The following is an 18,251-nucleotide window of genomic DNA, read 5'->3' as shown; positions in this document are numbered from 1 at the left end:
CCATGTCAAGCCTCCAGCTGCGAAAAACATGCTCATAAAACACAAACCTGGGATCATTTTGTTAAATCAGGTAATTAGCTACTTAGGAAAACACAACAAATTTTCTCATTCTAAATATAAAAAACAAGGACCATTTTAAGACAAGTGGGAATAATATGAGACTTACATAATAGTCTAAAGCAGATAAAATGAAAGTGCATCTAACAGCCTTAGAATACTGGCTTACAAAGCACTAAGTCTTGCAAAAAGGGTTTCAAAGAACATAATTTAATTAAAAACTTTTTTAGTTTAGAAAAAGGCACTAATTACTCAACTAGCAAAGTTGTAGTCATCCTCTTTAAACAAATAGCAAATTCCTGGAGAAGCAAGGCAGAACTTATCAAGAGAAGTGCATAAAAACTAACTAAATTGCCTCCCACATTATGCTGAAGGCTCAAAAACCTCAATTCACTTTATACTTCCCATGAGTGTGAAAAATACTTTCATTAACACTCATTCCTTAGAGTCGGTTATTTTTCTACTTTAACATATACTTTCAAAATATATGCAAAATCAGATTTACAAAGAAGTGTTAAAATACGTATTTAAAATATATTTAAATATATACTTAAATAAGCTTCAAATAAATTCCACCAGGATGGTTCTCATGGGACTAGTATATTGGTATGTACATTTACATAGCATGAAATACCCCTATATATACTTTCTGAATATCATGTATACTTGGTCCCAAGCTGTAATAATGAAGCATCTCCCAGTTCCATTATGGAATCAGCCCATTCTGGATTGACACTATTCTTTTAAAACTCTATGTAAGGGTAAAGAAGGGCATAAACGCCATAAGCAGTAACTGTCTAGACTTCCAAAAGAGTCAGGGAGAGAGCTTATCTTTAGCAGAACTATGAAACAGGCCATATCTAACCAATTACAATTTAAAAATGAAATATGCATTTAGGTACAAAATAGCATCTGTACAAATACGGGTTTGGAACATGATTTAAAAGTAGAATGTAAGAAAAGACAGGCGTATCTGCCAAAACGGAGTTCAAAATGAGTTAAAAAGAATGGCACACCCAAAATCATTACATGCGATCAAAGACAGAAGTAAGAGATATACACCTGTATAACTGAAGCACTTTACCATACACCTGAAACCAATCTGACGCTGTAAATAAACTACACTTCAAGAAAGCAAAATTTTACAAAACAGAATAACCCAAAGGATTTTAAATTAATTAAATTTTAATTATAGGTTTTAATTTGGTCAAACATTAGAAAAAGAGCAACTACTCTTATTTAAGACTCATTAAAACTGCACATGCATATTTCTCAAAATAATCTAGTAAAATTTCTTTTAAGAACATGTCGATTTAAGTGTCACTAGCTCAGTTGTGTCTCTTTGTGACCCTACGGATGGACTGTAGACTGCCAGGCTGCTCTGTGCACTGATTAGACTATAAATGTGGCATTTAATTTACAAGAGGGACCCAAAACAATGAGAGGATTCCTCATTCAACAAGTAGTTACCAAGCACTATTCCCAGGATGATACAGATGAAAAACTGTTCACAGCTTTTTACATTACGATGTGGGCATCCTCCTTCCCCACCCCCCTACCCTTGGGAGCGTTAAGAGAAAGATTTTTTTAAATCTTAAGGTAGGTAGGATAGTACAATGGAAATAACAGGGAACCTAAGAGTCAGATGACCTAAATTCAAATCCTAACTTGAGTACTTAGTCTGTTTCCTCATCTGTAAAATACAGATGAAAATGATCACATGATTATAAGAATCAAATGAGGTTAAAAAACCAAAAAAAGTATTCTTTAAGATCCGTTTATGTAAAAGGAGGATCAAATTTGTTCTGCAAGACTCCAAAGGATATAACAAGGTTTCACCAAAACATAGACAGATTTTCGCTCCATATAATTCAGGGCTTATCCAAAATGGAATAACACTAGAGATGATCACACATGGGCTTACTGGTCTCTTGGCAAAAATCCAGAAAAACACACCAAGTTCACATAACACGTCCACAGCAGTCACAGAGAATAATATTTGCTCTGACCCTCTCTGGGGAAGAAGTGAAACAAATGACTGTTAAGTATTAAATCTGTGCTATTTTAGCTCCTCTGTACACATGATGCCACTGAAAGATGACTGTTACACCCGGATCAGTCTGCTCAAGTCACAGTTGTTCCATCAGAGGTTTGGTAGCAGAACTGAAGACGAAAGTGTAACTGCCTACCACAAAGCAGTTTCAAAAATATTTTCCTTTTCTTTTGCTACTTGTAAACTCTGCTCATGTATGTTCAAATTTCATTAATTGCTATTCATACAGCAAGGATATCTGACTAATCCTTGCTGTATGAATAGCAATTAACGAAATCTGACTAAATAAGAAGGAAACACTGTTCACCACAGTATTAATTTAAAAAACAAACAATCACTAGCACATTCAAAAACATTCTATTCAGAAAAATTAACTTCTATAACTTTATATGGAAACCATGTTGATTTTTCAAAAGAACTGGAAGATATACAATATCAGCAACCTGTATTCATTCTTCCACTCATTCAACAAATAATATTACTCATCAACTATATACTAGTCATTTGCAATTAAAGGTTTTTTTGTCTCAGTAACTGAAGATTTTTAAATTAGATACATTCCATAGACTGCAAAAGAAAGTCTAACCTGGGTTCTGGCTATAAAAAGGTCCTCCGTTCATCTGATTCTGAAGGCTTGTTTGTGAAGTGATGGAAGGAGGGCGTCTATAGGGCAAGGAGCCCCCTATTGTTGGGGGTGTGTGGCGAGCAGCAGGCCTATTCATGCTGTAAAACTGAACAGGATGACCTGGAAAAGAGACAGAACATACACCTGTCATTAAAATTATCTCAGACGATAAAACACTTTAGGTATAATGCCTGAATCTCACCAAGATTATGTTAAAATAAAAATATTTAACCGCTGTCTGACAAATATTAATGCAAAGTGACAGTTACTGCTCAGTTGACAGTATATCAAAGTGCAAAAACTAGGAAAGCAGGTAAATAAAACTATGGTTAGGTTTGGAAAAGCTATATCTAAATACATTACTAATTAATATTGTGAGTTTATTAAATTAGTAATCTGACAGGGTTTCACAATCATCACAATTAAAATTTATGGCTCACTTCCTCTGCAAACACCAGCAATTAAACACCAAAAGCTAAGCTCAAAAAAGTAAGAATAACATCTAGGAAAGCAAAAGAAAAAATGTTTGACACACAATCTTATTCCAAAATAATAATAATAATAGTAAATTTAAAGTAGCATTTAAGAATTAAAGATTTTAAAATTAAAAAAATAAAATAAAATAAAATGCAAAATAAAAAAATAAAGTAGCAAACCAATTTATTTAAAGGAAATCATAAAATATTTCAGCAAAAGGTCAAGTGACATAATTCTGAATCACATTTTTCAATCAAAAATATCCTTCTCTGAAGTTATTTTGTCTCAGAGTTTAGAAAAGTTACAGTTATGAAAAAAAGCTAAGATACAAAAATTGTATCAAATATATCTAATTTTAGTATCATCCTGGAACTATCAGCAATTTCACTACATTTTGCTCAGAGTACTTCAACAACTAATGCAAATGGAAGACACTCTTCCTAATCCATCCAACCGTCTAATGCAATCAAGTGCTTAAATTTTATCTTGATTCCACTCCAACTTAAAATCATTAGTTAAGGGCCTACTGTACAGACAGATCAAGTACTCTCTCATGGAGCGCCCATGAGAGAGCAGGGCAAGAGAAGAGAGGAAGGGAGGGGAGGAGAGAGAAGAATGAGGGAGAGAGGAGGAGGCAAGAGAAAGGAGGGGGAATGAAAGGTGGAAGGGAGGGGAAAGGAAAGACGACATGAGGGAGGAAGGGAGGGGAAGAGGCGATAAGAGAAAAGGCCGACAATTCATCTTTTGCATGACTGTCAAATGGTTTTACATGCCTAAAACTGATCTACAGGAGCTATAAAATCGACCAAACTTGGATTCATATGGATACTCATATAAAGAATGTTATAAAAGCACTCAAGAGCTGCTACAGCATTTACTCTTCATATATATGACCGTATCAAAGCCTAAAACTCAATTCTGTTGTATAAAAATCTTGAGTAGTCAAGCTTAAACATAATCCACTGTCAAGTTTACATAGCCATGGTAAAAATGTAAAAGCATGTAAACTAATAAACAACTATAAGAAGGTATATTCTGTCACTTGAATCACCAGATACACAATACTGGCATTTTAGGAGTCAATCTGCAACATCTTAAACCTAGAATCACTGAGTTAAAAACTCTGAAAACACCATTATGAATTTTATATAGTTAGATCCTAAAATTTCCCATGTTATAAGCCCTCAGTGATCCAAAGATATTACATAATAAAGATTCTATTCAAACCATTAACAAGGGCATTTATTCTGCTTTGAGTTGAAAAACAAAACTATAGTTTAATTACCACAGCCCTAACTAAAAAACCTAAAACTAAAAACTTCTAGAAGAAAATAAGACAAAGCTCTTTTTGACCTTACGTAGAGAGTCTGTAAACACAACATCAAAAAGCACAATGCACAAAAGGGAAAACAGCAATGAGCTGGACTTGATCAAAATAAAGACCGTCTGCTCTTTAAAAGACACCATTAATGAAAAGGTATGACACAGAATGGAAAAAAATTCTTCGAATCACAAAATTAATCAGACATATTCAGAATATATACGAATTTAATGAGAAAACAAACCAATTACAAAGGTGGGGGGGGCAAAAACATTTGAACAGACATTTTGCCAAAAAAGATAACAGATGGCAAATTGAGCACATGAAAAGATGTTCTACATCATCATTCACTGGGGAAATGTCGATCAAAACCACACAATAAACTATTAGACACCTATTAGGATGGCTGAATAAAAATATATATATATATATATATGTAATGACAATCACACAGCCCACCAGGCTCCTCTGTCCATGGAATTCTCTAGGCAAGAATACTGGAGTAAGTGGCCATTCCCTTCTCCAGGGGATCTTCCTGACCCAGGGACTGAACCCAGGGCTCCTGCACTACAGGCAGATTCCTTACCATCTGAGCCACCAGGGAGGCCATTATGGCAGTACCCTGCACTGACAAGTATGCAGAGTGACTGGCAGTCTTACACCCTGCTGGTGGACGTGCAAAACTATACAGTCACTTCGGAAAACAGCTATCCAATTTTTTATAAAGTTAAGCATTCATTTACCATACAACCCAGTAATCCTACTCCCTAAGTTATTTACCCAAATGAAATGAAAGCCTGTGCTCACACAAAAGTCTGTGTGCGAATATATTTGGCAATTTTATTCATAATCACCCAAAACTGTAAATAATCCAAATGTCCCTCAATTGGGAAAAGGGTAAACAAACCAACAAACTGGTAAATCCATTCAATAGAACACTACTCAGTAATAAAAAAGGAACAAAATAACAAAACATGTAATAATGGATAAATCTCAAATGCACTGTGCCAAAAAGCCAGACTCAAAAGATTACATTACGTATGCTTCCATTTGTGATATTACTACAAAGGCAAAACTTTAGAGGGGGGAAAAAAAAACCAGGGGCAAAAGAGTGAAATGAGGGAAGCGGAAGCACTGACTGCGAAGCGGGCAGGAGGGATCTGGGGACGACAGGGCTGCTGTGCGCCTTCACTGGAGCTGTGCTCCTATCGCTGTATGCATTTGTCAAAACGCAAAGAAGTCACTAGAAAGGGTGAATTTCACTGTAGATAAATTATACCTTAATAAAGAGAAGTATCTGGAGATTCAAAAATAGTACATTAAAGAAACTATATAAATTGTTATTAAGGCATTAATTATGCTTTTTGTTCAAAAAAAAACCTTATTGTTCACTCATAGAATAGATAATGACTCAGTGCAGACTAGGAACCAGCACCTGTTATTAAATTATAATGCTGACTCTAGGTGGAGATGATTCATCCTTTCTAGGCCTACAGCGGATTTCAAGATGTATTCCTTACTCCACTGATGTACGAGCATAACAGGACTTTTACATTTAACTAGCTATAGTGGCCTAACAGAGCTGTATGTAAATCAAAAGGACAGCTCAGGTTTAAATACCCCCAGTACAGGATGCTTTTCTTAAAACGTGCTGGTATAGAAACTAAGTCATAATATACCATCCAAAATGGATGAATTAAAATGAATTTTTTAAAATGTGTTTTAAAACATTTAAAACGTTCAACACCTAGATACAGTAGTAGCACAATGTACTTAATTAACTAGGCTTCCCCAGTGCTTCCGTGGTGAAGAATCCACCTGCCAATGCAGGAGGATGTGGGTTCAATCCCTGCTTAGGAAGATCCCCTTGGAGAAGGAAATGGCAACCCACTCCAGCATTCTCGTCTGGGAAATCCCATGGACAGAGGAACCTGGCAGGGCTACAGTCCACGCCAAAGAGTCAGACACAACTGAACTACTAAGCACAAGCACATTAGAAAAACGAGAAACTTTACTCTGATTTCCTCAGGAAATTCTACTCTTCAGTCACGTGCCATTTTCTAGTTAGTACATTATTCTGCAGATTTTTTTTTTTTTAATACAAAGCACAGACGAAAAACATGAAGCCAGAGTTCCAAGTAAGAGGAGCCAGAGCCAGACGACTGAATCGGCCTGCAAGGAATAGGCCAATACTCACCTGTAGGGGGAGTGGAAGAGACAACAGGGGGAGTCGGAGAAGTGAAGCCATCAGCAAGGGTCTGGGCTCCCCCAGCGGCAGCATCTGGGGCAGTGGAAGAAGGGACAGTTGCAGGAACAAGAGGGGTAGGGGCAGATGCGGAAGTAGCAGGAAGGGGTGGAGTACCAGCAGAGCCAGCGGGGGCTGAGGGGAAAGAGGAGTGAGAGGCAGCGTTAATGAGGCAGTTCCATCAGGCAGGATTAGAACAGGCACCGGAGAACTCAGTGTTAGATACTCAGTGCTGATCAATACCAAAGAACAGAAGAGTGTTAAAAAAGAATGAAGCTTATGTTAAAGGATTATGAGGTTTACAGCAAGTAATTCAAGATGCTAAGGATAATGTCCAGATCTTTAAATTCATTAAAAGCATTCCTTTTTACCTGATAGCCAGCACACTGGAAGAAAGTGCCCCCTTTATGTTGTTTTTAACATAACATTCTGTAAATAGTATACAAAGCTAAACATAACACACTAGAAAATAACAGTATTCCATTCTGAATCATACAAATCAGGAAACAAACATTCCAGACATAAATATCTAATCAGGTAAAACGAATTTAGAGAAATACAAACCTCTTTTTCATGATTTTTTAAAAGATATTATCTCTTTGTTATAAGTAAATTAAATACGTAATTTTCCATCTTTATATCTTCTGTGTCAGGTTTTTAAAACTAAGTTCCGTGTCCTCAGATGAAACAAGTACATTTTTCTGTGCATTTCAGCAACTCAAGTTCCAAGAGTCCACTAGATTGAACTGTTGAAATTATATATCTGCCCGATCCTTTGTTACCAATGATTCCTTACACCGAGACTGCACTGTGTCCAAAGGCATGCACTGTTATAACACCAGCGGGAGTTAAACATGTCACTCGTTCCAAGGTGCAACCTCTAAGTGCCAACCAAGACACAGCACCGAAGACATAACACCAAACCACAGAGAAGTATGTGAACATACACTGACAAATAATTTGGTTAAAAACAGCAGAATGCGAAAGATTTCTCAACATTTACAGAGTCTTCAAGAGAAAAAATCCTGATTATGAAGAAAGCTCAGTGTATTAAATTAGTATCTGAAAGGACAAACTCAGAAAGGACAGCTGAAGACGAAGCACGGTTCATGTCTTACCTGGAAAGACGCTGGGAGGAGAGGGAGTAGGGACGGCAATGGGGACCCCCACGCTCCCACTTCCACTGTTCTCCCGACTGCTGCTCCGGCTGCTCGGGTGGCTTCCTCCACTGCTCCCGCTGCTGCTACAGAAAGAAGAGCCACCGAAACATGAGCATCTGTGCACAGGAAGACATCACCAGCATTCTCCAGAATGTTCTGAAATGAATACAGCTACTAGATGGTAATTAAAAGCCCTCCATTTCAGAGATGAATTTCTTTATAAAGGAAGGGAAAAAACTTGAGTTCAAGAAACTTGTTTTGGCCACCTTTTAATAAGCATATATTAAAGAAATTGAGAAAAACAAAACTTCTCCATAAATATAAGGGATAAATGATGGGGCTCAACACATGAAAGTAATGTTACTTTCTTTTATTCCAGTTTAATGGCTGTCTGAAGAAATAGCTTTATAATAAGAACAGTTTTCCTAAACAAATTATTTGCCCAGTTTTACTTGTAATGATATCATGACATATTATGCCATATTAATGTTTTATTGCATATGGTTTTTCATCTGTAAAGTACCACCAAAAAACAACTTGAAATTCCCCGTATCTGGTCAGTGATTTTCTTTTTCAGGTCAACTATAACTATCAGTCTTGCAGGAAAGTCTGCACTTTGAGATGTCTGTCCTTTTTCAACTTCCTGGCTGCTCAAAGTTGCATCAGAACATGAGGAGAGAGAGGTGGAATCAGATGAGGTTTGGGGGAGTAGTGTGAGGAAAAGAACTTAGTGCTTGGAAAATGAGAGAGATTTAGCTGAAGTTATCTGAACAAATAATGGTGCTATGACCATCCCATTTTGCACTGAGGTAGAGAAAATACCTGTAAGTTCGATTTCTTTGATTCACAGAAGCTGTCCTCACAGGGCTCTGCTGCGAGGGAGCCATATTACGGGTTGGGCTAGGTACGTAATCATTTGGTACCACTGGAGGACGCACTGGCTCCAGTGTGCGATAGGGGGAGTGCCGCCTACAAAAAGAAGAGCGTATGTATCGTGTGATTAGCAAGTCTCGGCACAATAAATTCAGAGCTGCCAGTAGTGAAATACAATTTGTACTCAGAGGTAGTAAAATGTGTTTTAATAAAACCCAGCTACCAATTTCCATCTTCCCTTAAGTATCACTTCTCCAGCATCAGGGCTTCGATGCGTATTGTTATTTTTTTTCAGTCTTTGACCTCATTTCCCTAAACTAATTTTGTTCATTCATTCTGAGAGCATGAAGTTTCTCCCCCAGGTAAGCCAATGTTTCCCAGACTCTCTTCTTAGATGAGTTCAAATTAATGTCTCCCAACTGCACTTCACAAATGCACTATCTATCTTCCTCACCCCTCTCTCCCTAACCAAAAATGATCAAAGATAGGGTAAATAAATCTACAGAGTCTGGCTCTACAACCCCCACACTGATGATCAACAGCAACCATTAACAATTCATTTCTCTTTCTATGCAATAAGTACATAGAAATAAAACTACATCCACACACAGAAATACATAATTTAATCTCCTCTCCTTCCATTCTCACTTCACATCCTCCTTATGTGAACCTTTCACCATGATCGCTCTTACCTCTTACCCTCCTCAGAGTTCAACATTTAAAAGGGAGAGAAGAAAAAAAACAGATAACCTAAGTCTTTCTGTCTTATTTACTTTGAAGTATAGAACAGACTGTATTTCATTAGCATACTTCTCTTTTACTCAAACATTCTTCTTAAAAGAATGACAAGATCAAGAAAGGAAATATAGGAAATAGGATGCACACTGGCACACTAGGAATTATTAAGTTAATTCTCATCTTTAAGTTTCCATCACGATGGCAATGATTAATACTCAGCTGACATGAAATTGATATTATATAGATGAGATTCTGATCTTTAACTGGATCTCAAGATACGAAAATTAAAGAGCTTTTTTCCCCTAAAATGATGATGCTCACCTGACCTTCTATATTTCTCAATAATTCACTTCCTCAAAAGCTCCCAAGGTTCCTTTAAATATTATTCTCTCTCATCCACTCCAGTTTCAGCTCATTGATTCTGGATGAGGTTACTTTGCAATGACCCTGTCAACTCTACTACTCTCAAAATCCTCTTGCATAAACAAATATATGGTATTAAAAATAAATAAGGGGCACTAGATAAGATATTGGGTCAAAAAAAAAAAAAGGAATGTCAGGGCCTTGAATTTAAAGAAGTTATAAAGAAGCTATAAAGAAGTTAAGGCATGTCTGAAATTATGATGTACATATAAAATACCATAAAATAGGAAACTGATGGATTTCCAAACAAATTTTACCCAGACAATAAAAGTGCTCTGTGTCATCCAAGAAAGCAGAACAAAAACCTTGCTGACTAAAAACTACACAGTGAAGTGAAAGTTGCTCAGTTGTGTCTGACTCTTTGCAACCCCATGGACTATATATAGACCACGGAATTCTCCAGGCCAGAATACTTGGAGTGGGTAGCCTTTCCCTTCTCCAGGGGATCTTCGCAACGCAGGGAATGAACCCAGGTCTCCCTCATTGTAGGCAGATTCTTTACCAGCTGAGCCACCAGGGAAGGCCATACAGTGAAGACAATGATAAAAATAAGGTAAAAAACTAGGGAGAGAGGACAAAATATGGTGGCTGAGCCAAGACTGAAGAAGCCAGGCTGTGACCATCAAATAGCTAGTGGTGCTCGGCCGCTCTGGCCTTCAGGAATCCTGCAGAGCCCTTGCTGATACACAGGGAAAACAAATACTAGTGTGTAAGTAAGTCTTTAAAATTTGGGAGCAATGGAAATTTTTATTTTACTAGGATTATCTTGCTAACATTCTTGATTCAAAACCTAATAAAATCCATTAGAAACTATATGTAACAGAAATATAGACATTTCACAGGAAAATAAAACAAATACTCCCTCTTGACCTGATCTCTATTCTTACCCTGTACAGTTACGACATACCATGACATCTATATTCTACTCTGAAGCTTAAATCTTATCTAAGCTAGTAGAGCTTTCCTTTCTAACCTAAGCAGAATTTTTTTTGTCCTCCCCAAATAAAATCACCCTATTTCTGGCCAGAAATCTGATTTTATCCTTTTGTTTTCCACTGCCCTAACTTTAATTCCTCCTTCCACATTATCTTTCTTTGATTGATTAGGTTGCTGGGTCTTTTGGTCTGGTTTTCTTGTTTGCTTTTTGGTGAGGGGGCCAAAAAACAAGATTTCCAATGAAAAACTTTTAAGCATATATCACAAAGCCAATGGTAATAAAGGCATTTTGTCTTTGTCTTATATATATTTTTTAAAATCCAATTCATGGTACAATGACCCTGAAAAGTTGACAGAGGACAAATATTACCCCCTTTTACAGATGAAAAAACTGAATTGCTAAGAGGCTTACTATGCAAGACCACACATCAGGAGCAGAGCAGGACCACAATTTTAGTCACCCAACTTCTGAGCAATATTATGCCCAACTGATCACAAACCTTGATCATGATAAACCAAGTTTCTGTATTAAGATGCTATAAAAGAAACAAGGTTAAGCTTTTCTGTTAATTGACCATTTATGTCAAATCTGGAGCCCCAGTCTGTAGACTGAATGAAAGCTCATAATTTCTTATAAAAAAACAAGATATACAGAATTCTATCATCTGTACAGTATTTTCTTCAGAAGACTAGTCAGAATAAGAAGACTCAACTATAACAGAAAAGACTAAAAAGTTTCTGAAAATAGGAATTAGAGTGCAATTTATAATAAGCCATGAACTTAGGCTAGGATTTTACCTCAAATTTAAAATTTATTAGAAAAATAATTTCTAAACAGAATATTTTTAAAGTAGAGACATGTTTCCCAGGTATAATTTAAAGTATAAAAGATGTTTTCCTTTTGGGAAAGTTACACACACAATGGATAATCTTAGGAAGAAAATATTCTCTTTTCAAATATTTAAAAATAGTTTAAACATATATTTAGTGTTTAGTTTTCACACAGTACATGAAACGGTTTGTGATTACTACTTAGTTACATACTCACCCAAGTGTCCCTTTGCCTGACATAGGGGGGCTGGGGGGCTTCTGTGTTGGAGGTGTTGTACGCGGCAGCCCACCCATCTTCATATTCTGGGTACTCACCTAAAAAAATTTTGAGGAAAACTCAATTTAATTTGAATGCAGTGAAACAAAGTTCCACTTTCGGGAAATAACATTATGCTATTTAACAAAGGAGGGGAAGGTTTAAATAGGAAAAAAAAATTAGAGGCCATGCATTTCATATGCAATTTCTACTCTACTATCATTCTACAGTTGTACTCAAAGGACTCCTCCTAACATGAGATTTTCAGATGATTATAAACGTGTATGCAAAGACTATATTTGCCATTAGCTCATCACACCAACAGATCACTGGTTAGACTGTTTGATACTATATTCAATTGAAATTAAATAGGTTAACTATAAAAATTTCAGTTTTAATAATAAGAGTAACTCAATCAGAAACGACAATGCCTTTAAGCAATTCCTTGTTTTTTAAATAGCAAGCTTATCATAAGAAAACAAAATACATGTTTTCCCCCAAAAGTATGCAACTTTAGTTTTGATCCTCTGTAAGTAGAGAATATTATATAAAATTAAATCATACAGAGAAAATTTCCTTTTTATAAATTGTGGATCAGCCTTACAATTCAGATTTCATTAATGTTCTCTTATGAAGGAATCACCTACCTGAGAACTGCCAGAAGTTAAGGCATGTTCCTAAACATCTGAACCAGAAAGGCTGAGGTATACCATTCAACTGTGAGTGGTCCAGTGGCCACTGGCAATGTCCTAGTTCCAATGGGAAGGAATTAAACCCACTCAGGCCCAAAATGAAGATTAATTTAGGCATGAGAAAGATGCAACACAATCCTAAGAGCTAAGAACACAGAGCTAAGCTGTGTTCCTCACTATTCTATCCCTGGTTGAAAACCCAAGTGTGGGAAAGTTGGGTGACCTGGGAACAAGTGTGGATTGCTACCAGAAGAGGATGCCACCAACGGAAGAAGTGAGCGCTTACACAGAAAGCCCTAGAAATCTGGGTATCTTAAGGCATTAAGAGAAGTCACCCATGAATACAGTTCAAATGCAATCTCAAGTTGTTTGAGATTACCAATGGGTTAGAGTTAATAATGTTCACCATGTGTGTTCATGCCTGACCCTATTTTAAAGCTCCTAATATTCTGGACTGCCAAACACTTCAAAAGAGGATCTTAAGTTTTCCACTCTAAGTATGTCCAGAGTATTCAAATTATACTTATAAACTGAAACTGTAAGACATTATACTTTTGAAATCAGAATACATTTATAATTTTAAAATACAAAATTTAAGAAAACATCATAATTACATACAGAATATTGAGGCTGTCAAAATTAACTCTGTCTTAAATGGAATATTTTAAAATCCTAAAATACTGCTTGTTATCTGAATAGGCAAGAAAAAATATATTAAGAAACAAACTCTTCAAATGAATAGCCCAGTGAACAAGTTGTGTGTGATGTTAAAACAATCTTTAATGACAAATGATACCTTTGAAATAGCAATGTTTTTAAGGCTATGCATTTTTCTGTACTCCTTTGTTATTACTTTTAAACAACAAATACAAAACAAACTGGTTATCAAGGAAGAATAAAAATTAACTTATCTGTGTTCTCCCCCTCATTAATAAGCAGAGGGTATACTGATCATATCTTTAAAGTGCCAGAACAAGTTTTTAAAAAATAATCCACATTGGGGCAAATTTTTAGGAGTAGTATGACAAATAACCAATAGCTTTAAAAACCGTATATCTTAATTCATGATACCAGGAGATTTTTAAAAGTAGTAACCAAAGTCCTTTAAGCTCAACCTTAAACAACATAAAACCCAAGGTCACTTTAAGTGATGAAGGAGAAATAGGTGAGCCAAACACTAAACTACATCAATTTGCTAGAAATAGGAAGGAAAAGGAGCAAGGACAGAAAAGGGTAAGACAGAATTTTATTCTATACATGGAATAGCTACAATATTTGAAACAGCTTTCCAATTTTAATTTGTTTAAGGTTTTGGTATGTAAGGTGTTCCATTTAAATTGCAGTATCTTCTCTATAAATCTTGAAATCTATCCAAAAAATAATATGAAATAAACAATGTACAAATTGAAACATAGTGGGCAATTCCATACATAAAATTTGATACATTTTTGACCTGTAGAATCATCAAATGGTTCTATTTCTTTGGTAAACAGGATTTGCATGAGTAATTTTCACTTTAAAAAAACCAGAGTCTCTATGGAATGTCCCAACTAATATGTAGTTCTGTACTACCTTTGTATTAAGCTAAAAGAGAACTCAGTATTTCTTCAAGGTAGTTTTCCTTAGAGGAAAATGCTTTTATACTAAAAGTAAAACAATGAATATACTATGCAGAGTATAAATACTGCCGTCTAATTTGAGGAAAACAAACAAAAAAAAAACAACAAGAAAAATTGCCGAACAAAACAATTTTCATAGGTGAAATCTACATTATAATTAAAATTAAACTATTTCACAACTAAAATAATTTGGTAAAAAAAATATTTATGGGATAGTTATCATGGTTCTAAAAACTACTTTGAGGGAAGTTATAGGGCAACCCAATGGTTCCAGACAAGGAGCAAAACACAAGGCTAACTGTGAGTGTGGTGAAGGAGAGCTAGAGAGAGAGCACACACCGCGAACTCAGGACAAAGAAAACAAAGCAACACTGCGCCGTTCATAGCTGCAATTCCACGTGAAACTTTAAAAAACACCTAGGCACACTATCATCTGGCACATAAGTGTGTAGTTAGAGGTCCTGAATCATGAACAGCAGTGCTCATCATTCTCTCCAAAGTTTTACTTGGGAACTGGAATGAAACTTTGGTGGCTGATTCCAACAATAATTCAATTAATGTGGGTATTTTCTGATGCCACAAAGGGAAAAAGTCATCACTAAGAGCTGAGTAAAATAGGTATTAGGCACATGGAGAAACAGCAGGAAAAGTCTTTTTTTTTTTTCCTGCCAGAAAGAAACACTCAAGAACAGAAGAAATATTTCATTTAGGTGACAAAGGTTATGCATGGCCAAGCTCAAATACTTTCCCACCGGCCTGGACTAAGAAACGCAGGCAATACCAAGAGTAAGAGCAGTTCCTCTAGGACCAGAGAGGTCTTCTCTGGTCTCCAAACTTCGGAGACCACAACTAGCACCAACCATCAGGCCAGTCATTATACCTTAATACTGCTTCTAAAGTGCTCCTGTCTTTGCCCTATGCTTTTTTGGTATATGCAGTACCTCCTTGCACTGGAAAAGAGTACTGCAGTACTCTTGCCTGGAAAATCCCATGGACGGAGGAGCCTGGTAGGCTGCAGTCCATGGGGTCGCTAGGAGTCGGACACAACTGAGTGACTTCACTTTGACTTTTCACTTTAATGCATTGGAGAAGGAAATGGCAACTCACTCCAGTGTTCTTGCCTGGAGAATCCCGGGGAGGGGGGAGCCTGGTGGGCTGCCGTCTATGGGGTCGCACAGAGTCAGACACGACTGAAGCGACTTAGCAGCAGCAGCACCTCCTTGAACCTTGATATATAACATCATGCATATCATATATAATGCTCATTACAAATCTCGGTGCTTTCCAGTACCCCGTAAAGACTCTTTAAAAAATACTAGAGTTCACGAAGTATCTTTGTATCTTTAGTTCATAGAGCGTATCACCTCTGTTAGGAAGAAATCTCCCAGGAATAGATAACTTGCTGCAATAGTGGGAGACACATTCTAAAATGACACCCGTGGTATATCGCTCATTTAAACCACCAACCACCAGACCTCTAGGCACAAGAGTAAAAGAATAAGAAATATAAGGGAAGACAAAGGTCTATAAAATGATTTCTCTGCTTTCAAGGAACTTATTTTAGAATAACTAAGACACCCTGCTTAAAACAAAAAGTAATTTCTACAATACAGAAATCTCCAAAAAAGAAGTATCGATGTGAGAAGAATTACCTAACAGAAGGTTTTATAGAGAAAAATCTGAGTTGGAGTGTTACCAAGTTTTAAAAAGGGCAAAATTTGAACACACTAAGAGAAGAGGAGTAGTATGTGCAGTTTGTGTCTGGAGGTGGCGAAGCAAGGATGGGCAGAAGCTGTGGGCAAACACCTGACGGCCTCATCCCGTGTCCAGTGTGTCCCCAGCAGTCCCACCCAGTGCATAATTTTTGGCTTCCTAGAGACCTCTATCCCTCTCCTCAGAGGATATATGTTCTTATTTCAATTCTCTGAGCCAACAGGAAAAGAACAGGAGATTCTCTGAGGGAAATCAAAACTGAAATCAGGAATTCAAGTGTAGCTTCAGGAGAAAGGTAAAATTTTTAGTAAGACAGGAAGACAAAAAGCCTAAGGTAGCAAGAGTTTTAACATAATCCACTACAGAGAAAAGTAGGGAAAACCACTAGACCATTCAGGTATGACTTAAATCAAATCCCTTTCGATTATACAGTGGAAGTAACAAATAGATTCAAGGGATTAGATCTGATAGAGTGCCTGAGAACTGTGGATGGAGGTTCATGACATTGTACAGGAGGCAGTGATCAAGACCATCCCCAAGAAAAGAAAACACAAGAAGACAAAATGGTTATCTGACGAGGCCTTACAATAGCTGAGAAAAGAAGAGGAGCTAAAGGCAAAGGAGAAAAAGAAAGACATACCCATTTGAATGCAGAGTTCCAAAGAATAGCAAGGAGAGATAAGAAAGCTTTCCTCAGTGATCAATACAAAGAAATAGAGGAAAACAACAGAATGGAAAAGACCAAAAATCTCTTCAAGAAAATTAGAGATACCAAGGGAACTTTTCATGCTAATATAGGGACAATAAAGGACAGAAATGGTATGGACCTAACAGAAGCAGAAGATAATAAGAACAGGTGACAAAAATACACAAAAGAACTACATAAAAAAGATCTTCACGACCCAGATAATCACGATGTGGGATCATTCACCTAGAGCCAGACATCCTGGATTGCAAAGTCAAGTGGGCCTTAGCATCGCTACGAACAAAGCTAGTGGAAGTAATGGAATTCCACTTGAGCTATTTCAAATCCTAAAAAATGATGCTGTGAAAGTGTTGTACTCAACATGCCAGCAAATTTGAAAAACTCAGCAGTGGCCACAGGACTGGAAAAGGTCAGTTTTCATTCCAATCCCAAAGAAAGGCAATGCCAAAGAATGCTCAAACTACTGCACAATTGCACTCATCTCACTCATATGAGATGTGAGCTAGCAAAGTAATGCTCAAAAGTCTCTAAGCCAGGCTTCAACAGTACATGAACCATGAACTTCCAGATGTTTAAGCTGGATTTAGAAAAGGCAGAGAAATCAGAGATCAAATTGCCAACATCCATGTGTCATCAAAAAAGCAAGAGAGTTCCAGAAAAACATCTATTTCTGCTTTACTGACTATGCCAAAGCCTTTGACTGTGTGCATCACAATAAACTGGAAAATCCTGAAAGAGATGGGAATACCAGACCACCTGACCTGCCTCCTGAGAATCTGTATGCAGGTCGGGAAGCAACAGTTAGAACTGGACATGGAACAACAGACTGGTTTCAAATCGCAAAAGGAGTACATCAAGGCTGTGTATTGTCACCCTGCTTATTTAATTTAAATGCAGAGTACATCATGAGAAATGCTGGACTGGATGAAGCATAAGCTGGAATATCAATAACCTCAGATATGCAGATGACACCACACTTATGGCAGAAAGCGAAGAACTAAAGAGTCTCTTGATGAAAGTGAAAGAGGAGAGTGAAAAAGTTGGCTTAAAACTTAACATTCAGAAAACTATGATCATGGCAACTGGTCCCATCACTTCATGGCAAATAGATGAGGAAACAGTGGAAACAGTGACAGACTTTATTTTTGGGGGCTCCAAAATTACTGCAGATGGTGACTGCGGCCATGAAATTAAAAGATGCTTGCCCCTTGGAAGAAAAGTTATGAGCAACCTAGACAGTATATTAAAAAGCAGAGACATTGCCAACAAAGGTCTGTCTCGTCAAAGCTACGGTTTTTCCAGTAGTCGTGTATACTATAGTCATGTAGTAGTCGACCTGAGAGTTGGACCATAAAGTGCTGAAGAATTGATGCTTTTGAACTGTGGTGTTGGAGAAGACTCTTGAGAGTCCCTTGGGCAGCAAGGAGATCCAACCAGTCAATCCTAAAGGAAATCAGTCCTGAATATACACTGGAAGGACTGATGCTAAAGTTGAAACTCCAATACTCTGACCACCTGATGCAAAG

The 18,251-nt window shown here is 37.0% G+C and overlaps 1 protein-coding gene across 8 annotated transcripts in view; it reads right to left on the bottom strand.

Annotated features, from left to right (window-relative positions):
• The window catches only part of ABI2 (abl interactor 2), a 108,039-nt gene that overhangs the window by 22,871 nt on the left and 66,917 nt on the right, over nt 1-18,251 (bottom strand). For 2 of the 8 annotated variants that reach the window (XM_069578069.1, XM_069578070.1), the window contains exons 4-8: nt 11,957-12,054; nt 8,761-8,907; nt 7,897-8,021; nt 6,731-6,913; nt 2,697-2,855 (exon numbers count right to left, since the gene is read on the bottom strand). In XM_069578069.1, the coding sequence (XP_069434170.1) occupies nt 2,697-2,855; nt 6,731-6,913; nt 7,897-8,021; nt 8,761-8,907; nt 11,957-12,054 (712 nt within the window). The remainder of the gene's footprint in view (nt 1-2,696; nt 2,856-6,730; nt 6,914-7,896; nt 8,022-8,760; nt 8,908-11,956; nt 12,055-18,251) is intronic. The other 6 variants (XM_069578074.1, XM_069578072.1, XM_069578071.1 and 3 more) reach the window with 3 other exon arrangements.

Source organism: Ovis canadensis, chromosome 2 (genome assembly GCF_042477335.2).
Source record: "Ovis canadensis isolate MfBH-ARS-UI-01 breed Bighorn chromosome 2, ARS-UI_OviCan_v2, whole genome shotgun sequence".
NCBI lineage: Eukaryota > Metazoa > Chordata > Mammalia > Artiodactyla > Bovidae > Ovis > Ovis canadensis.
This window is presented reverse-complemented; position numbering and strand designations above follow the sequence as displayed.